The sequence below is a fragment of the Filicampus tigris genome, chromosome 8 (genome assembly GCF_054856515.1).
Source record: "Filicampus tigris isolate MCC_2025a chromosome 8, RoL_Ftig_1.0, whole genome shotgun sequence".
Lineage (NCBI taxonomy): Eukaryota > Metazoa > Chordata > Actinopteri > Syngnathiformes > Syngnathidae > Filicampus > Filicampus tigris.
Window position 1 is genome coordinate 414,566 of NC_141224.1, and position 21,959 is coordinate 436,524.

At 45.3% G+C, this 21,959-nt stretch overlaps 1 protein-coding gene and 1 long non-coding RNA gene across 2 annotated transcripts in view; one reads left to right on the forward strand and one right to left on the reverse strand.

Annotated features, from left to right (window-relative positions):
* Positions 1–21,959, forward strand: part of LOC147142846 (uncharacterized) — a 167,188-nt gene that overhangs the window by 42,183 nt on the left and 103,046 nt on the right. The gene's annotated exons all lie outside the window — the stretch shown is intronic.
* Positions 18,536–21,959, reverse strand: part of grik3 (glutamate ionotropic receptor kainate type subunit 3) — an 88,510-nt gene continuing 85,086 nt past the window's right edge. The window contains exon 16 of the mRNA XM_086037669.1: positions 18,536–20,782. Coding sequence (XP_085893795.1) covers positions 20,417–20,782 — 366 coding nt within the window. The 3' untranslated portion in view covers positions 18,536–20,416. The remainder of the gene's footprint in view (positions 20,783–21,959) is intronic.

Sequence of the window (21,959 nt, forward strand, 5' to 3'; positions counted from 1 at the left end):
ACTGTTTGTAAAATGCACAAGATGGCTGGAAGCAGTGATTTAACACCATATTTAAAAGTGTCAGAGATGACAAACCAAAACAAAACAAAAAAACAAAAAAAAAAACGGGTGGCACATCCAAAGGGGGAGAGAACATATGGCGTGTTCAATCTTGCCGAGCCGAGGGGGGCCCGGCGGTGACTGATACTGCGAGGACGTCCATTAAGCACCGGCTGCCGCTTCGGTTTGCTTTTGTTTTTTTTCTTTTTCGGTGACTGCTGCAAACGATATAGCACACTCCGCCCTCCGCCGCTTTTGACAAAGCGTCTCTGTCTGCTGGTATTTATGGCCGAAAAGCAAACGTTCACGTCGTCTGAGCCGAGTACTTAAATACACTACGGAGCGCCCCGTTCAATTAAGACGCCATCGGCAGATAAATGGATCCCGGTGTCGATCGTGCGCTAAGGGGAGGCCCCGAGAGCACTTATCGGGGATATGGAGCGCTCGTGCAGCTGCGCGCTACTTTTTCTTTGAGTGTCATAGACAAACGGCTTGCTTGCTTATCCACTGCTGGTCGATATCGGCACAGCCGTTTTTATGAAGCCCTCTGCTTGTGATTCAGTGAGTTGACTAGCCGAAAGCAATAGCCTCTATATATAGCCAATAGCCGCAGTGAAAAAACGGGGCTGTTTTCCGACGTAACGTGACTTTTCAAGTCACGTCGTTTAACAAATTGACGTCGAGTTTCCTAAATGAGCCAAAGTCAAGTTGAATCTAAGTTTGAGCCAAGCAAGTCCCAAGCTCTTAAGTCTGACTCGAGCCAAGTCATGTGACTGGAGTCTCCCGCCTGTGTTTAGCGACAGAAGAAAATGTGGCATTTTCTTCAGTCCCCCATTGCAGGTTGGTGACTTTTACCGATGACATAACCATTCGATCAAAACTTATCGTGAATAAAAATGAAACTTTACCCAAATAAATCTTTGAAATCAAACAGTGCTATAAGGTTAACTGCTAATTGCTTGCAGTTAAAAGTTAAATCCAGTAGAGGATGAAAGAAAACGCCACTGCAACATTATGCGCGGTGTGAACATTTCGTTGAGTAATTGTTTCGCATGCAACTAGAGGGCACCTGCGTACCGCTAGTGGTGCCACACTGTCAGAATCGTTTGACTGCAACCTGCTGGTCCGTCACTCGTCATCCATCAGCGGCTTGGGTACCCGTCCGTCATTCGGCAGAACTGAATTGAAATGGTCAGTCGGTCAGTCCGTCACTTAAGTCCGTCAGTCCAAGATTACAGCAAAACAGGACAGGACACGGTTAGTGACGGTTACTCTGGCAAAAATCCACTTCCGTCAGTGATTAGTCATCATTTTGTGTCCCGATCATTTGTCGATCGTCAATAAGACGGCGGACCGGTCCATCGGTCTGACAGAATGCCCGCCTCTGCTAATTTCGCCGCCAATGTTCCAATTCCAAAGTCCGCTGTCGTAAACCTAGCTGGAGTCAATGCTAAGACGGTGCTGATCAGACTGGCACACTTTTGGACAGTTGTTTGTCGGCGTCCGTCTCGGTAAATGCAACACGTAGCTGTGGGCTCGCTTCAGCCTGTAAGTAAGTGACAGCAACACGGACGGCCGGAGGCATCTCGCCCAAGGGAGGTCTCGCCACACACGCCGGCTGCAAAACACCGGCCCGTTAGTCCGCAGTCAACACATTCCCCTCGGACCAGTCGTAACCGCGGCTCGGAATGAATTGACCGGCCTGGCGTTCCCGCAGATGCCCCTCCGGAGGCCCACTCGCGGCTTTTGCAGCCTAGCTAACGCGATGACTTCCTGGCTTCAAAGACGGCACGGCGGGCGGGCGGGGTGGGTTTCTTAGCCGATCTGGCGTCGGCGCGCGCGGTCCCTCCCGCCCTCCCTCCGTCCCTCCCCTTGGCTAATGAGCCTCTGATCACATTTGGTACGTCCTCATCTGGCAGGTCAACAAGCGTGGAAGAACCAGTGTTCTCATTAAGCCGCCCGCAGAACATCGATTCAAATTAAAAGGCGCGAGCACAGTGAGGCCAGGCCGGAGCGGAGGACGCCCGGCACCGCCCCCAATATTGAATGCACCGATGCTTGTGTTTACTCGGACACACTTCATGTCGTTTCTCCTGCGCTCTCTTTTACGGCCTGTTTGCGAGGTAGGTAGTCGTGTTGAAGGGAGCACGGAAACTTAACGAGCTCGTCGTCGGATGCCGGTGTGACAAAACAAAACAAAAAAGAACCCCCCATTTACTGTACATATGAAAGAAGCCGACTTATGTTCAGGGATTTCCAATACAGCGCTGGTAGTGGGCAATAAAAGCAGAGACAAACACTGAACATTGATCACGTTTTATCCGACAGAATCAAGTGCACTTAGCCACGAGTGATGCTGCACAATGGGGAGCATCCGCTGCGCGTTTCTTCATCATGATCTGTCTTTTTCTTCATTGTTTAGACAAATGAAATAGGTCTTTCCCTTTTTTTCCTCTGACGACATAGAAATGTTTTATTACACAATGTCAAAATGGATTTTTCATTTTACGGCGGACCGCCGCTATTCGCGAGGGATAATGACCGGGCCGGCCCGCAACAAGCAAAAATACGCTTATAAGTGACACCCGATCCTAACACAAATCCATAAAAAAAAAAAAAAAAAACAACACTTTTGAATGATTCTTTTTGGAATTCTAAAAGAATATGTTTAAAAAATCTGCAAATAGGTGAATAGTGGGCGCCGACGTACAGTTTCCTAGGGTACGCCGTATTTTTATCACCGCAACAACCCAGGCTAAACTTGCTGCAGATCCTCCGTGACATGGCTGGCGACGGGCCAAAACCTCATCAGTCACATTTGGGTGAATTTCAAGTGTCCGCTGACCAGTATGAGGGCGCCGGGATGCTCGTAGTCGCACTTTCACAGCCCGCATGACGTCGCGAGCGTGGCTTGTCGGAGCTGATGCTTGAATGGAAACAGATAACTGTAGTTTTCGAACTGACGTGACTTTGTTGGCGAGTATCCGTCCATTCCCCGTCATGGTCAGTGAGAGGAAAGCTTGTTGAGACATGTTACTTCCGCGTACTTCCTTGACACCAATTCCTATGCAGACAAACGTTCGATGACATCTTGTGGCATTTGAGGGCGTTTCGGAATTTTGGAGCAAATATATTCGGCCTTGCTTTTATTGTCGGCATTCATTTTTTCCACGGTTGAATTCAAACTCTGCCTGTTTTCGTTTTGCAAGTTTGCAAGCCCTGCTGACTTCAACCTGGACTGAGACGAGAAGTGTCTTTCATCAGTCGAAGCCCGAGCGCGCCGCAGAGGCGACGCTTGCTTTTCTCCGCCGTCATCTGCTGATTGCCATCAGGCAGCATCAAGCGTCTCCTGGCGGATATCAGGCCTATTATCTCAGGTGTAGCACGGCCTCTTAATCACAACAGCCACGCGAACCCATTAGTCTCTGTCACTTTTCCCTCCTCGGCTCAACGAGCAAGATCGCAATCGGATACGAGAATATTTTTGGGGACCTCATCTCTTCCGGTTCCCCGAAAAAAAAAGAAAGACATTTAAAGGAGGCATGCTACTGTCAGCCCTCTGTCTTGGTTGGTTGATTTTCTATTTTTCCGTTCCACATTTCTGATGCTAACTGTGAGCTGCTGTGTTCTAATTCATTAATTACAGCAAAGCAAATGAATTCTTTTTATTTTAGGCTTGAAAAATAATACAGGGAAAAATATTTTTAATATGATACATTGTCTTTTAAGATCAGCTTCTCTGTTCTCGATTGACTTGATTGGTGCTTTTTACGTGTGTTTCTGATACAGTAATAACTGAGTATCATTTTCACTGTATCATTTTAGTAACACAAAATTCACTCTCCCATCACAAATTGATCTGCAGTGTTATTATTTTAGATTTTTCTTTTCTACACCATATCAATGATTGTGCAGTATTGTGATATCGCTATCCTAAATTTTGACCATCGTAGCAGGAGTTCTTTTTTGTTTTGGCTTGTTTTGACTTCATAGAATTTTGCGAACTGATGATTAAAAGATAAAAAAAAAAACCTACAATTTTCTTGACTCTAATGCAGCGGTGTCAAACTCATCATTGTGTTGGTGTCCCTTGGCGAGCAGGTACAACTGTCAACCCGTATAAATGTATGACCGCTTTATATTAACATGTATACAGAAGAAATAGTTGGAGAACTAGTTTTGAAATCACAAGCCAGTAAATAGTTTGTTCAACTATTTTCCAATTTATTTTCAAGGGGGGGGGGGATCAGTAAAAATGTCTCATATGTCGTGTAAAATGTAAAGTCAATTTGAAAGAAACTTGTCAAGTCAACACACGATTTGCCTTTGCGGCCACAAAGAATGATGTCGCGGGGCGGATCTGGCCCCGGGCCTTGACTTTGACGGAACATGGCTGGTAATCCTATCCTGAAGGCGAACCACTGACCGCATATGGAACCAACGGATCAATTCTTCTGCCTATAATGATTGACGTGTAAGCTGATGCATGACTGCAGCAATACTGTGAGCGGAGGAGATTTTTTTTTAGAGCCGAGCGGGAGAGGGAAAGCGAAAGAAGAAACCCGAGTCACCGCACCGCCAAAGAATACACAGCCGCGGCTTTATCTGGCATTTGCTTCTCTTCATTTATCGAACGCATGAAGGTGAATGACAAAATCCGGTCCGACCAAATACCTTTTCAATATTCATCATCAAATGAAGAAAATGTGGACATGTTCCAATCATTTTTGTTTATGCCCGTGCGCAGACTATTTTTTCCTCATGGAAAAATCAATGGGTCTTGAGTTATCAAATCCAACATGTCTAGGGAAGAAATTGCCAAAGGGGAGACGGAGCGGCCGCAAAATCGATGCTGAGATATTGCCTTATTTAACGGCGTGCCATAAATAGCGGCGATATGAGGTTAACTATTGGCAAAGTAACAGTGAGGACAAGGAAAGGTCAGACCGCCTGTTCCATTCACGTGCGTCTCACATCTGGCACACGTCGTCTCAACTTGGGAGCTCTCACAAAAACTTGCTGGAAAAATATGACACGTTTGTCACTGCAAATGTTTTCTTTTTGTGTGCGTGTAACTCAGCCATTTTAGGCTCAGAATTACAAATACCATCCTCTGGAAAAAAAATTCAACCCAGATTGAATTCAACTCAGCCAAAATGTCCCTTTAGGATCTCCCAAGGGTTTTAAACATAGTTAGCTCACCCTTGAATTTCGACTGCCAACCTAACAGCAGAGCACAGGATCAAATCACTGCATGGATAGATGCAGGAAAATCAATGTAGAATCGAGGTGATTTGTGATCGCGGCGAGAGAGAGAAGCGATGGATACTCTGAAGTACCACAGTCAACTGAGAGTGAATACTTGAATCTTTGCTTTTGAGTACACAATGTCTTTCTTTAAGCCACAGATATTTGAAGATAATTGGCGGCGCTTGTAAAACGTCTTTGTGCTCAATTGTCTTGTAGCTTTTATTGTTATTTTTCAGTTGAGGGAGAAAAGATTCCCTACTGAGTATTCAATCTGAAAGGGTTGAATTTGCAACACCAAATTACCAAAAGGGCCTCCCTTGTGACGACGTGGCCACGCTCCAGCAGCATCTGCTCGACCTGGTCCTGGAGCGCCCGCCTGACTTGCCGCCTCCCGATAATCCTTTCGCCAGCTTTCCCACATGCTCGCTTGCGTGTCAGCCGTCCGTCTTGGCTGCGGTACAAAGAAAAAGCAGCTTATCGCAAGTTTTATTCACGTTGTCGCCTGCTCCGCGTTCAAGGAGAAAGCCAACTTTAAAGTAGCGGGATGAAAGGGAAGATGAAAACCTGATGTGGACTACAGAAGTTTATCCTAAAAATGTTTTTTAAAAAAGTCACATTGTTTAGCCTTGACTATGGTACATTTCAACAGTAAGGCCAAGTCGTATTAGTAGGCTATATACTGTATCATGCCCTGTATCTGGTGTGTACACTAAATAGGCACTTTATTTGGTACACAATGGAAGAGCTGGATCAAAAATTAGGCCATATTATTTTTATCGATATTTTTGTATTACAGTTAAAGGCTTGCTGATTGTTTGACCCAGGCACAGACCATTTTGTGGTTACTTTTTGCTCCCCCCCACTCCCTCTCCTTTTTACTGTTGACCGTGGTTTCCTTATTTTTGCCCTTTGGGACAGTAAACAGTGTCAAAATGTTACTTAAAATGCCTGCACTGTATGGTTTAAAGTGCAACGACGGTGATAGTTTGACCCGGAAATCTCTCCTGTGGAAATATATTTGCTTCATATTAATAACGTTTATTGTTGCGCTTGTAAAAAGAACCGCATCTCACTGAGAACTCTAATATTTTAGCGGGGGACAATTGGAAAGGCTAAATTACAGCCTCTAGGCTGAACGTTAAACATAAATGAACACCTCTCCCGCGGAGATGTTTAATAAAAGCAAAACACTCCAATCCTCATGGACGGAGAATTTATTGCACCACCGCTGTTTGATCAGCACTACTAAAGCCGTCAACCGTGCGGCTGATCGATGTACCGACCGTTGAGTTAATAACTTCATGTGTCGCAAACCTTTAACTTAAGGGAATGCTTCATTTTCAATTAACATGAAAACATTAGTGTTGTGTTTCTGGGGGTCAGGGCTGGAGTCAAACCCCCTCACTCACAAATAACAATCTAACGGGCCGCTACTACGCTAACTTCACTAACCTGGGTAAGCATATGCACCGACCTTGCTAACCTATGCTCGGTTAGCAAACTTAGGCTAGTCAAGTTAGCATACGAGTAACGATACATCTTTTCAATCGATGTGTCTGTCCTACGAGCCAGCTACATCGATAGAACATCGATGCTGCCCACGCGTGGATGCATCATTGTGACGTTAGTGAGTTCTTTGATCGATAACAAAATGATTTTAGACTCCAAAACTCCTAACAGCCTTTTTATTTTCATATCCAAGGTTGGATGTTATTTTTACTCAACTATACACGCCATCTCCCGTCGGCGCCATGCAACATTGGCTCACGCCGGCAAGGAAGAGCTGAGTTTAAAGACGATGCGAAGCGTTTGCTTGTATGGAAACATTTTGGATTGAGCAAGAATCTTCTCACGCTTCTCACGCTCAGAGAATTACGTATTATTGCGGACGCACGTTTTGTGCACAAATTGATGCATACGCACGGTTAGTAAAGGAGTTCCACTGAGAGTATACAAAGAAGTGTCTTGCTGCCGGGCCAGCTGATATTTTGGAAAAAGAATGTCAGCCCTGGGTAAAATTGTTTGCCGTTACATACGGTTGTTCTTTAAACAGAACAAGCACAGCAGCAGGTTAGATGAATATTGTACAGTTGTATAAAGCACTTTATCAAAAGGCTTTGTTTACATTGATGTTTTAATGCATTAAATAATTCCTGTCTATGCTGATAGTAAGGTAAGTTAGTGTGTAAAAAGAGAATGACTGTGTTCTGTTGCACTTTGCTTACGCTAGCATATTAAGGCTTGTTATTGCATCAGTGCTGTTGTGGTTTATTTTACCTTTTGGAATCGGTAAAGCTGTGCTGGTTTTAAAATAAAATCCAATGAAAACATCAGGCGGTTATTTAGAGTTACCTCTAATTAGGTTTATTCACAGAAAAGCCATTGGTACTGTATCTTAATTTTGTATGGAAATCGCCGTTATCGTAACGAAATGTGTCGTTCGACAAAAGTGATAATGAATTTAGCGCTTGAGTATACCTAAGACAGAAAAGTTAGCACATGAGCTAATAAATCTAGCGCTTGAGTTTGCCCAGGCTAGTAAAGCTGAAGAATCCCTCGGTCATGTTCCTCCACGTCGATGCTGGTTCAAGATCGCAATCGTGGTTGATTTGATCTCTCTCGATTTTCCATCTTTTTTCGATCACGCCATCATCTGAGTAGTTTGAAAAAGCAACAAGCCTACTTTGACAAAGTAAGGTGTAGAGCAAAGAGACTGTTTTCAAATGGAGGTGGTAACAGTAAAAAGTCGTCAGAAAAGCATATACTGAAGTAAAGACCAGATGCCTGGAAAATGGGCTGAAGTACAGTAACCAAGTATTTGTACTTTGTTACTTGCCACCACTGTGACTAATCAACACTCAATTGCACACAGAATTGTTGTGTCTTTGTCTTGTGTCTGGATGTTCATTTCATACTGGAAAGGCTGCCAGTGTTTCGCGATAACGTGTGCACAGCCACAGCAGTTTGCACCACGAAGGCACAATAGCATCATTATTTGCCGGTCAGAGGCGAAGCCACAGGTACACCGCGGCTCAACAGATGAGCTCGCTCTCCTTCTCGAGGCAGCGGGCGGCGGTTATTGATGACCTCATTAGAATGCAGCCCGCGGCGGTGCCCTGCCTTTTCAACCGCTTCCTCGTATGCGGCGCCCCAAACCACCAAAGTAGCAGTCAACTAGCGCCGAGTGACGCTTCCTAACGGTCACGATTTTGAGAAATCTTTCTATCCGCTCTTGACTAATTCAAGCCGAGGTAGCACACTGACCATTTCATGCTGGGCCACAAATGCCGCCTTTCAGTACAAGTAGCACCACAAATACTTTGTTTCTGAAGCTAGCTACATTTTCAGGTAGCTGCACTTGAGTGATTACTTTTCTGATGACACTGCTTTTACTATTTCCATTTGAAAACAGAAATGTCAATTCTGCTTGCGACTCTGTAAAATGAGCTCGTTCTTTTTCACCTCCCCCGCATGGCACGAGGGGAATGGAGAGAGGTAAAGTCACAGTTGAGATCTTGGGCAGTGCACGTGACGCGCACACCTGCCGCCGTGCCCGATTTTCAAAAATGTAACGAATGATATCTGGATGCACCCAGTGGGCAAGATGGTGCCGGAGTGACGATTTCACATTGACAACTGCAAGAGTTTTTGCTGGAGTTCTACATTGAAAGCCGCATGGAGAAAACAGAGGGAAAAGTTAGTCATGCTGTGTCCTAGACTTGGTGTCTTGAGCGCTGGGAAACAAGACGTGTCATACCGTGACGTTCTCAAAAACAGAGGTGGGCGTTTTTGCTGCTCCGTCAGCGGGTACCCGTCCGTCATTTGTCAGTCCGTCGTTTTTCGTGACAAACCGACTCGTAATCGTAAGGTCGTCAGAAGTGTGTCGGTCCGTCACTCGGTCCGCCCGCCCTCCCCCGGGCGTCCGTCATTGACGGAATGGCCACCTCTGCTCACAAAGAAAGTGCTCTAACCCTGCTCAGCCTGAAGTAGGTGATCTTTCATGATGACGATGACGAAGGTGGCGCCCTGAGTGGGCAGTTGTCTTTAAGCGCTCTGCTGTTTTTGGCATTTGTTTTGTCATATGGCGATAGTTGTCCTTCGTGTGGACTGTTTCCAGCATTGTGGCCGCGACATTCGTCGAAGGAGAAAAATCTGCGCTTTATTGTTCCGCCCTGTGGGCAGCAGGCGTGCACCGGCGCTGACTTTGCTGAATGTCGGCGCTATTTGACCGCCGCCGCTTGACGGCCGCGGGCGCTTGTGTTTTTTGCGTCCGTCACGGGGAGCATTTTTCACAGCCCCGTTGTGTTCAGCGGAGATGTCGGGACAGTCTGCGTTTGTGCGGCTGGATGGAGGGCTGGTGGGGCCGAGGATGAGGAGAGGGTAGCGCCGATGTGCATTTGGAACTGGGAGTCCGCCTTTGGAATTGAAGGCGATGGAAATGGGAATGGTGAATTGAACTATTGTTCCCACGTGTATGTTACTCACCAACTACAGCTGCTTGTTTACTTTGAAACTTGGCCTGCAGCAGACTTATGTGACATCACGCATGGCGTGATCGTGACGTATCCGATCCACTGGTGAAAGGAGACTGGACCTCTCCTCTTTCATCCATAAGCGCTTCAAAGAACAAGGCGTACGTTGTTAGGATTGTATTGTCAATGTTCTATTTTCTGTGTAGAATTGTTCACGATTGGATACGTTCTGTCAAGGCTTTGCTTCAGCCGCAGCTGTTGTGAAAGTGCTGTAAAAATCAAGACATATTGTATCTTCTGGATCCGCAGCTTACGGATGAGCCTAAACTTCCCTTCGATCGTGGCACGCCTTTAGAATCGGATGGACTCCCTCTTCAGGTGATGCTTTTCTCCTCACCGTCCTCCCTCCCAAAAGCAACATCAGTGCTTTCTGTAGTCAAAATGACAAATCCATATCGCTTCATGTCCAAACCAGCAGGAACAGGCACCAGGCTATCCTGTCCGGTCGCTTAGCAACCGGTGCAAAATAGGAGCATGCTTGCTGCTCCATCCTGCACCCAACCCTGTGGTGCACCATTATATGCGCGGGCAAAGGCCCAACAGGCACCAATGCGGCATAATCACATGCAACTTCAAGTTGGCCTTTCTCGTGAATGCTGACAAACAAAGGATGCGAAACGGGAGGCATACCTTTTTGCGCTCATTCCTATTTGTGTAGCACAGCGGAGGTCGGTCGACGTACATGAATTTCAATCATTTTGTTTGCGCTTTATGAACGTTAACAACTTGCCTTGAGAAAACAAACTGAAAGCCATTTAGAATAGTTTCAGAATATTGTTGAATTGTTTGCCTCAATTCGAAACTTTAGGCAACCCTGACCATTTTCCATACCGCTTCTTCTAGTTCGGCTGAAGTTGGTGAAGGTTTGTGGAGCTGACCCCGGCTGACTTGCAGCAAAAAGCGAGGTACGCCTCCAACTGGTTGGCAATCGATCTTAGGGCACAAAGAGACCCAAGTTGTTTGAAAAGCTATCAGCTGCTTCAGACAGGAGGAAGCAAGGCATCACAAAAGTTTTCCACCTAGTTTTGTAGGGTAACTTTAGGTGCTGTGAAAGCGTGAACGCCAACTGAACCGCCTTGATCTGGACAAAAAGACGAGTGTGACTTGAGCCGTTTCCATTCCCCGACGGAGGCGAAAGCTCCCGAGTGCCTTTCCTCCACGTTGCACAAAGAAGCCATCCTTCAAAGAAGTGCATATCGTTAGAGCGCTTTTCAAGATCAACGCTCTTGATCATATATCACATCAATGTGGTAAGCGTTGGAAGCAGGCCACAAGTCCTTTGAGTTCAAAGATGGCCAGCGAAGGTCACTGAGAGGTTGCTTTTTAGGAGATGAAAAGCACTCTGGATTTCACTCGCTCATCAGAAAACCACTTAACGGTGGACCTTCGCCCCGGCCAAACTCTTAACAAAAGTGGACCGAAAAACGGTGCCTATTTGCCTTAGCGCTCGTTTCCGACGGACGATGACAAGAGACTGACGCTTCCGTGAATAAATGCCGAGCTCGTGTCTGCAGCGTTGTACTCGGCCGACAACTGCGTTCACCAGACAACGGGACAACGGGTGTGCTTTGAAGCCCACACAGGCAAAAAACGACACCATGGTTTCTCCAGCCCCAATCTGGGTGGCGCGGCGCAGGGGCCGCGGCGCGCTCCCGCCGTCTGATCCCGGCCCAGCGGTTAAACTCCGGAAGGGGGTTCGATTTCTGGGCGCTTTGCCCGCGCTCAGCTCCTTCCTGGGAATTCCTCGGCTTTTGCGTCTCCGCACCCTGCGGCGCTGATTGGCTCCTGGACGTTAGGCCAGCACACCGGCAACCCTTGCGAGCCCATCTTCAGCTGTGGTGGGGCCCAGATCGCTGCCGCATGAGACTTTAGCTGCCGTGTGTATGGATATGGCAAATGTTGAAATGTTCAACAAATTTGCTCACATTCTTGCCTTTCTTTTGTCCTCGAGTGTCTTGTTTTGCGCGACGTGTGGTGTTTCATGCAACATGGATGGAACATCGTGACTTCAACAACTACAACTTAATTAATGGCCCTTTAGACAGGTCTCTGTTTGTCCAATTTTCCTAACAGTTTCATGATAGCGCTAACCAAGCAAACAACTTCCCGCCCCCCCACACACAGTGTCCTTATCCTGCCAACCAGCCAAGCAAAGTTCATTTCGTAAAGTGGAAATTCAATCACAAACTCCCTTTTAAGCTGCACTGCCGCCACTCTTGACGTTTGCCAGCAGGGTATTATGCCAAATGAGCCCACGTGTGGGCCGCTATCCTGCACGTCACCCTGCTGCAACCCACCTGATTCAAATGATCAGGATGGTTCTCCAGCTTCTGCAGACCTAGCTGATGATATGAATCAGGTGTGTTGTGGAAAACCCCGGAGGGCCGGAACGGCCTCCCCAGCACTCGTCGGCTGTGGGAATCGGTCCAAAAGATGGAAAACCCCGCGGCGGGCGTCCAATGTAGACGCTGGAAGCTGTCCGGCTAAACAATGGCGCGTATTGTTGGACGCGCCGCCGCTCATTAACGCGCCGCGGCGGGAGCCGGGGTTCGTCAGGCCCGGCGTCATCAAAGTCGCCGCTCAGCCCGTGAGCGCCATGTAGCTTGAAGCCGCTTCAACCGAAAGGATGACTGCGCTTCAGTCGGCAGGAAGGTTCCGCAGAAGGCGCCCTTCTCTGCACAATGCCTGCTTTCCACCTGCGGCGCTCCCGTGAGATCCAAATCGGTTCCTTGCATGCTTTTGAGTCGGGATTCTCAAGCGTCACGCTTTGTTTGGAAAGGTCAACGCTGCGCAATTGTCGGATCATGCGCACGCGAACATGAGCTGAGCGTGAGCTGTCCCAAGACGGGGGTGGGCTATTTGGACGCCAGGTTACATCACCAATGCTGTTTTGTTTTCAAAGCAGCACACGTATGTTGGCTTCTTTTTCAGTTGAGGATATGCTGCTACTGTCCAGCCTTTGGTTGGGACTGCGTCGCCGGGTTTTAAAAGAGGGGTGGGCAAACTTTAGCGCTCAAAGGTCACGTTTGATTTTCAAAACAAACGGATTGGAAATCCTTCAACCTGGATGGAGATTTTTGGGGGGGGACATCCTCCGGTGTAGCGCAGCCATCGGGCGGCGGCACGTCACCCAACCACACCACCCGGCGGCCCTGTCGAGGTCACGGAAACCGGCGGCGCTCAGAACGCGAGCAAGTCGACCGGGGCAACGATGAGATGTTTGTCGGAGCCGGGCCGACGTGCTCCCGCCCGCTCGCCCGAGCGAGGAAAAGAAGAAAAAAAAGTCCGATTGGCCCACATCATTGTTCACACTAGTGACATAAAATTGTATCAAAACACATTTAGAGGCTGTCAAGTACGTGGCAGCGTTGAGCGGTAGTGGGGGGGAAAAAAAAACACTTTACAAATCAAGTCGCACACCGGCTAAATAAAAAAAAGTCCTCACTAGAAAAAGGCCAAATGCAGTTACAACGGAGACAAAATCAGACAATTGGGACACATTTTTTTTCAAGTGGTTTGTTTGAAGAAGCAGTGGCAAAAGCACTCCCAATCTGTATTTGAAGGGACACTTGGATGAGCTTAACATTGGCACTAATATAATAGCTTTGCATGTAAAAATGGCATCAGTACTAAAAGGCCCCCCCCCCCCAAAAAAAACTGCATTAGATTTATGACAAATTGCCCCGCCCTTTTTGGTGCTCCACATTTCCTCATATAAATCAGCCACAGAGAGGTTAATCCTTTTGATATGTTGAAGTGGGCATTCGTAGGGATGTCCACATACATTTTGGTGCCAATTGATCACCGTTATAAGCAATGAAAATACGATGATTTCCAATGGAGAGTTTAGAATCGGTCCCTTCAGTGACTCCGGTCGAAGGCGGAGAGAGCGGTAGGAGGCGTGGCCATTTTGCTGATTTAAAAGAAGGCAGTTTCCAAGTCGTCACTTATTTCCTCATTTCTCCAAAATGAATGGATAGCGTAGAAAATGACAACTCCTCATTTTCCTGATCAAAAAATATCTAAAATGAACTTGCTAGTGAAAACAAGGCCATCGCGGCCCAAGCGGCCCTTTAAATTCCAAGATTCTACTTGGTGAAAAAGGTACCCCCCCTGAAAGGCATTTGTGCAGGAAATTTCTTTTTGCTTTTCATTCGACAGGATGCCCATTTTGATCACTTTGGGAAGACATCGCATCGTCTGCTCTCTCTGCTCACCATGCATACCACCACCTGCCCTCTCTGGGATCCCAAAGTCCACACGACTTTTGATTGGTTGTCTTTTGAATTTTCCGCCCCAAATCACCGTCCCACTGGGCGACGGCGATGGGGAACCGGCGGCCCGTTTGCCACGTTGGGAGCGAGACCGCAATCATTGGATGTGGTCAAACGAACTCTGCTTACCTTTTCTGATTCTCCCACCGGTGCTCGTTTGCTCTTGGTGAGCCGCCGCCCCCGTCGGGCTCTTTTTTCCACAGTGCTGATGCACTCCCGCCGGCCTCGCTCCGTCCGAGGGGATTTTCGTTGAGAGTGAAGAGATCATAAATCATTGCTCATTATGCGCCTGCTGCTGCTGCTGCTGCTGCTGCTGCTGCTGCTGCTGCTGCTGCTTGACACCACACCACAATGCCGGGGAGTTTTCTTCCCAGTATAGTGTGATTTGCCCCCCCCATCCCCCCCCCGACCCCACCCTTGTCTTAAACATACGACAGCAGCAAGGTTAATCAAGGTTAATCCCTCCTCATGCCCAGAGATTGGGCATCATTCACCCATGACGTTTTTTTTTTGTGATTAATCAGGATTATTTTCAGAAATGTTCTGCTTAATTCAGGATTATTATTTTTAGATGTTTCCCTTGTGCTGCAAATTATTATTATTTATAGAAGACTTTTTTTTTTCACTGTCCCGTGGGATGTAACACTTGATGATTGTTTTTTTACATTTACTGTGTAATGTGATACGTATTTTTGTATTAATTCATCCTATCAGGGCTGTCGCTATCGAATATTTTTTAGAATCGATTCTTCCCTCGATTAATCAAATGATTGCATTAAATATTCAGGTGTATTACAAAACAAACAACAGTAAGTGGTAAATAAACACTAAACTGGAAATTTGTTTTCGTGATTAAGAAAGAACTAAAGAACAATTGTATTGTATTTATTTCGACTTAATTCAAGAATTTTAGAGATGCCCCATGTGTGTACGGGCCGATTTCTGATTTTTAATCCATTTCCCCCACTGGAATATAACGACAGTGACATGATAGAAAACGTGGGAGAAAGGGGTTGGGTCTTTTAACACAAGCCGTAATACATTTTAATCACACTTTTTTTTGGTTACCTCATTGATGACTTTTTATAACCCAAATTATTTGGCTTTTGTAATAGAATTTTCAAAGATCTGCAAACATCATCATGACTCTATAATGATTGAATTGAATGAATTTATTTGAATGTATGTATTGCATCAACCATGTAAAGATGAGAATGTCGTCAAATAAAACTAAATACAAAATGATTGTTCCTTCACATGGAATTTATTGCGCTCCAACAGCAATCCGTCCATTCCTCCATTTTCTGAAGCGCTCTTCCTCACCGGGGTCGTTATACAGACAATGCATTTCTTTCATTTGGTTTCCAGTCTTATATGTCAATACCCGCTTTACCAGGGAGTATGGAGAATACAGAAATGCTACGTTAAGATATAGAGAATTATTAGTAATTATTATTTGTACAATTGCATTGATGGCTGCTAAGCTCATTAAAATCAAGCCATTGTATTGAACAGATGATTATGAATGCTTCAAAGAATAAATAAATCCACTTTTGAAAATTCCTTTGCAGTGGCATTCCGACACACACAGACACACACATTTTTTTTTCTGAATAAAACAATAAAAAAAACACAGGGACCAAAATAAAAAGAAATGATTAAAATTGTCACTCACCATTAACTACGCTTCGCCGAGCCGTGGCCGATTGACGTATTCCAACAAGTACTATGAAACTGACAGCACGCAGCGAGTGCAGTGTGATGGCGTTTGTTATTCAGTGATGGCCAAAGTTGTCGTTGGCACACAATTCTTGCCTACGCATAATCGTAATTTGCCAATGAAGCATCACTTTCTATTGCCCTTTTTGTTTGCCACCGCTGATATGAATCTATGGAAACTAGCAGCGATCAGGATGAGCCCCAAGTCGTTAGCTTTCAGCTAACTGGGGATGTGTCTGTGTTTGTTTCTCGCCGCTGCTATCAATCTATGAGAACTCGCAGTGATCTCTGAGTCAAGTTGCTAGCTATTAGCTTACTTTGGATTAGTCTGCTAGCGTCCGCGTAGCTTAAACAGTGATGCTTTTCTCCAATAATCCGAAATTTGACTAATTTGACCATGTAAACAGCATTTCCACAAAAGATAGTTGGTTATTTTTTTTATTTAAAACTTCATATAACTCATACAGCAAACTGTACAATTGAATAATTCACAGTGTGTTCAAAAGAAAATATTTCAGTAACTTCTTGATTTTGATGCTATGTAGCTGAAAGTCCCTATGTTTTACTCGCATGTTGGTTCTAATCTTTTCTTAACACATACACTTACTAGTAAATCCTTTTCCCTGTTATTTTGTCTTCATTTTATTTGTACAAAACCTTACAAAAATTCTATTCATAGAAATTCTCAACGTCCACAAAGAAAACCCTGGTTGGCACCAACATGTTGAGTTTTTTTTTTTTTTTTTCTTCCTCGTATTTTTTACTTTTTCTTTTTAATTTTTTTTTCTGACAAATGTTAGAACCAGCACAACTCAAAGAGGAAAGGCATCGTGACTGTAAGCCCATGGAAGCCTTCTCACACAACAAAAAAACCCTCTAAAAACAAATTGACAATAAAACTTCCTTCATGTCATACAGTTTAGTGTAGGGTTACATTATTATTATTATTGTTATTATTGAAACTCATTCAAATAAACAGAAATGCAAATAAAATAAATGAGCGAATTACATCCACCATGGAATCGATTATAGCAATGGTATCATATGCACACTTTTGTCCACGTATTATTCTTTGAGACAGCATTTTTTTTTTTAAGCGTGGAGTTGGCCTCCCCTGTGGGGCGCCACAGGTCTTCAAGCTAGGCGCAGCAGCTTGAGATATAGATATATATATATATATATATATATATATATATATATATATATATATATATATATATATATATATATATATATATATATATATATATATATATATATATATATATATATATATATATATATATATATTTGGAAACTGCAATTCAGGTATGGTCACCGCAAAATTGATTCAATTTTAGTTTGTAGGGTGAAAAATGATTGCAAGGTTAGCGTGGTTGTTATTGGTCCGCTGAATTTAAATTTCAACAAGGTATGTTATTTTATTTTTTCTTAACGTTAAAATTACATTATTTCAGCAGCCCTTTTATATATTGGGGGGCACTGTAATATATATTTAACAAAAAAGACAAGTGAAGGTAAAATTGGTAACTAACCTTGACGAAAACATACATTCCTTGGTGGAGGTCATTATTCTGACAGTCTTTTGATCACTGGCAGGAAAATCCATATGTAGGAAATCCGGACCTCATTGTGTTGTTCACACATTTCTCTTACAGTGTTTCCATCTCACATTTTACCATGTAGAAATATATCAAGTGCTAGGGCCCGACCGATTAATCGTCCGCCAATCCAATTGACAGGTTTTAGCTCTTTAAAAAGCGTAAAAAACGGACAACACATACATGCATTGTAACATAGGAAAAAGATGATCACGTTCAAAATATCGCCCCCCTCCCAAAAAAATCATAAAAAAAACAGCCAACTTTTCTCTTTGTTGTAAAGTTTAACAAATACAAAAGGACAAAGTATTTTAAAACTGTCAAATGTTCTGTCTATAATTCATATCTTTATTGTTGTAAGCATCAGGGGACCAAATATCATTATGATTTTAATAAATGAGGCGCTTAATCGATTATTAGAATTTTTTTCTCCCAAATCGGCATCAGCCTAAAGAAATCCCTATCAAGTACCTTTTTAAAAGAAAAAAAAAAAAAAGCACATTTACATCAAATATTTTCCCAACTGACTGAAGGCAAACCATAATATCACCGTAATATAATGCATGTCTTTTAAAGAATAAATATGATTCAGGGCCCATGTGGGACAACGTGAGGAAGTAGGTTTACGTGAGCTCTCTATTGAACTAAATAGCATCTATGACACTTTGACTGTGAGTTCCTTTATAACAATTATAAATTTTAGCAAAATACATTTGTCCCCTGCTCATCTTATCTACACACTCTACTTTGCAGGAGGGATCGGATAAACAATTATACAACGGGTCTCTAACTCGACCAATGCTAAGGTTTACACACTCATAAGATAGATTTTTCCCTTGTTTTTATTTTTATATGGATGTATTTGGCAAACCTCATAGAGGTTCGCCCGCCTGTTCAGGCGACACTTGCCGAATACCCGGTCCATAGGTCCACTTGAACGCACGCCGGGATGGATTGCATGAGATGAATGGAACTTTCTAGTTTGAGACCGAACGGTAGACGGGGTCTTCGGTTTTGGACGGCACCCATATACGAGGTCTCAAAGTTCCAAACCATACTTAAGAATACGTAGGCACACTCAGTTATCTCCGTACGTAGTTTTTCATTTCATTGTTGTGTATATATATATATATATATATATATATATATATATGGCCTAGAAATGTTTATGTTATGTTTATTTTATTACAATTTATTACCGGAATCCCGAAAGGACTTTGGCACATTCTGATTGACGTACAAGTTTGTGTGGCGTCCTCACCGTAGTAAGGCAACTCCTCCATCAACCGAGGAACAACTGCAGCCGACTCCCTTCCTCGAGACCTCATACTACGCGACAGCAAATCAGCAGCGCCTCAACTGGCTGCAACCGAGTCATGGACTCCATTTTGCCTGGGCTGCTTTCAACGATCAATTCTGTATTGGTCAAATGTTGTTCCCCTTTTTGTAACGGATTGACATTTTCATCCGGTCGAAGGTTTCGCTCAAAAATTGAACAGGTTTGAATTTTTGAACTGGATTTACACTGCACGAGTCCAGTGATTCAGTTCCATGGTTTCCCCACCATCCACATCCGGAATACGTCTCAGTGCGAGTGCGGCGTCGACGCGGCTATCGGTCGGATGTACGCCGTCCGTGCCTGCTTGACGTCAAGCAAATACAATGATGGGTGATGTGCGCAAAGCCGCATCTGCCCAAATGACACCTGCAAACGTAGTTCACCCCAAAAATGACAAAGAAGTTACCCTCAAGTATTCTGCTTTTAGGGACTCGGTTACATGTCATTTGGCCATCCGCCGCTTGTTCTGAAAGCAACCTGACAAGAGTTCTGTCCAAATGCCCAGGCTGGCTACTTTAACTCCAGTACAGCGCACCAATTATTGTGGAAATCGGATGATGGGTTGTAGAGAAATTGAGTCATTTGTGTTGTGAAAATTGCCCTTTTAGGGCAGGAGTGTCTTTGTAAATTCTTGTAAATTCATGTACAAAGCTACAATTCTTCTCAACCCTTTCATTTTGTCGTCTACTGGGGGAATGAAAAATATCCACAAATTGCATGTAGAGGCCAAAATTCGGCGACGTCGACTGGTCAAAATTTCAGTGATTTATCAAATGCGGACACTTGCCCGAAAAACTCGACTTAACTAGCGCAAATGGAAGATTTTTACTGACAAGTGCAGTGTGGGCAGTACGTAAGCAGTCAATAGTTTTTTTGGAAGTGCTCGTTCCATGTTTTTTTGTGACGGGGAGGGGAGAAAACGCCACAAAGATGGCGGCCACTTGTCATGTTGCCACTGTAAGTGTAAAACCATAAGGGAAACCCGTCACTTGAAATGTGCACCCAAATAATACCCGCCCCGCCCCCCAAATAATAGTCATCTGAAAGTATCCACTTGGTCCTGCAGTGTAAATCCAAGCATGCGTTGTGCAGGTCCTGGCGGAATTTTGCGTTTGTTTCTGTTTCTAGCCGTCGTGAGCTGCAGGTTCCCGACTGATTTGCAATGAAGTCGAGATTGCGCGCTGGTCGTCTGTTGAAAGGTCACATCTTTGGCAAGAAACGCTTTTTTTTTCTTTTTTAGCAGACGAACAGACGTGTCCAAAGTCATGCCGGCGCGAGGCCGACAGCATGGAAACCCCGTGAGCACACCGCGGCAAAGGCGACACAGGCGGCTTTACCGACCGGTGATTTCATTGCTTGCGTGCGTCAGGGGATGACGGGTGCCTTTTTAACTGCGGGGACAGGACGCGGCGTCTTTCAGCATCCCGCGGTTCGTTACTCAACGCAGTCCGATTGAGGTAACGTCACAACGAGCGTAATCGCCAGTCCGTCCGGTATTTATTGCCTTCTTTTTGTTTTAGTTTTATCCCAGTCCAGTCTTTCAGCTGTGTTTTTGTGTTGCGCACGTAAACGTCGGCCCGATGACTTCTTCGCCGAGGACCGGATTGAAAAGATCCTTTCTTCGGAATGCCGTCTTTTTTTGCGTGTGTCCGATCGGCGTCGTCATACCTGCGTGGCCGACGCCGCCATTTTGAGTTGTCCGTGTTTGGTCAGCGTCCCCGTGTCGCCGTGGTTGATGGCGAACCGGAGGATCCCGTCGATGCCGTTGTCCCGGGTCTCGGGCGGCGCCCCCGACACGTTGCTCAGGAGGCCCTTGTCCCGCGGGGAGCGAAGGCTCACGGGAATGCGGGGGTCATCCCAGCGCCGCAGCTCAGGTTGTCCTTTCCGGGGAGACTGCGCTGGTTGTAGGCGCGCATGTTGATCACCGCATCCGTCTTGGCCGCGGCCGGGGGCTGCGGCTTGTGTTTCAGCCGCCTCTCGCAGGTGAACGACAGTCTGATCTCGTCCGCCATGGCGCTGCACAAAGACCTCTGGGCGAGAAGGGAGGAGGAGCGCGAGGGGGAGGCCAGCCAGAAGAGAGGGGGAGAGGGGCAAGGGACGGGCGGGCAAAGGCCTTAGCTTACATTTGTTCTGACAGCACGCAGTGTCCACAAAATGCATTCAAATGTCACATTGGTGTCGTGTGGAGGATGTGTCCACTTACTGCATAGCCGAATATGTGTTTGGAGCAGGGTTTTTTTTTTTTTTCTTTTTCTAGCCCAATGACTATTTCACTTGGCAACGGGAATTTTGGTAGGCGTGTTCATTTTGAAAAGACCCACCAAAAGAGTCAAGAAGCAATGGCTGAAACGATACAGCGAGTCGGCCATTTTGTTTCAGAATCCATTTTGGCAATTTCCCGGAGAGCAAACTCTCCTTGTCTGATTGCTCTCAAAAGAGTGGCGCTTTGGGCACTGCCAGTGAAGTCTGGCCATTAAAAACTGCGATAAATCACCTCCGCAAGGTCAGAAGCAGTTTGGTGTAGAAGGATATTTGGGATACGTGTCTATCATGAATTGAGCCACCAAAATGTCTCAAGAAGCCCTGGCTGAAAAGATACAGGAAGTTACAGGCCGTTTTGCTTCAGAGTTATTTTGGCATTTTCCAGGAGTGTTGAAAAGATGAAAGTCCCCTTGAGATGAAACAGTGGGGTATGTGCTATTGCGGGTGAAGTCTGGCCATTAAAAAGCTCCAGTAAATCAGCTCACACGCAAGGTCAGAGCCGGCTTAACGTTCAATGGAATTTGCTTTGCCTGTCCGTCACGAGTAGAAGCACCCAAAAAGTCTGGCGAAGCCACGCATCGTTGCAAAGGCACAGGAAGTGAGCGGGAAGCAGCCATTTCAAAGTCATGGCTGCCATTTCCAGGTAGGAGTGCTTGGACGACTGAACGTGACGTCATCTCGAACCGCTTCAAACAACAAGGACGAGTGCTTGGAATTGTATTCTTGTCAATCTCGTATGTGCTCCGTTGTATTGTTCGTAGTTTTACGTTGCACGTTCTTGGTTACAGCTCCAGCTGTTGTAAAAGCTGTTTGGTATCGTATTGTGTGGAGATTTTGGCCGGCTGCTACCAGATTGAAACCACAAGAGACATGGCCGATATTAAATTGGGGAACATTTGACTTTTTGTCGTTGCGTTTGTACGTTTGATGATTCCACAAAAAG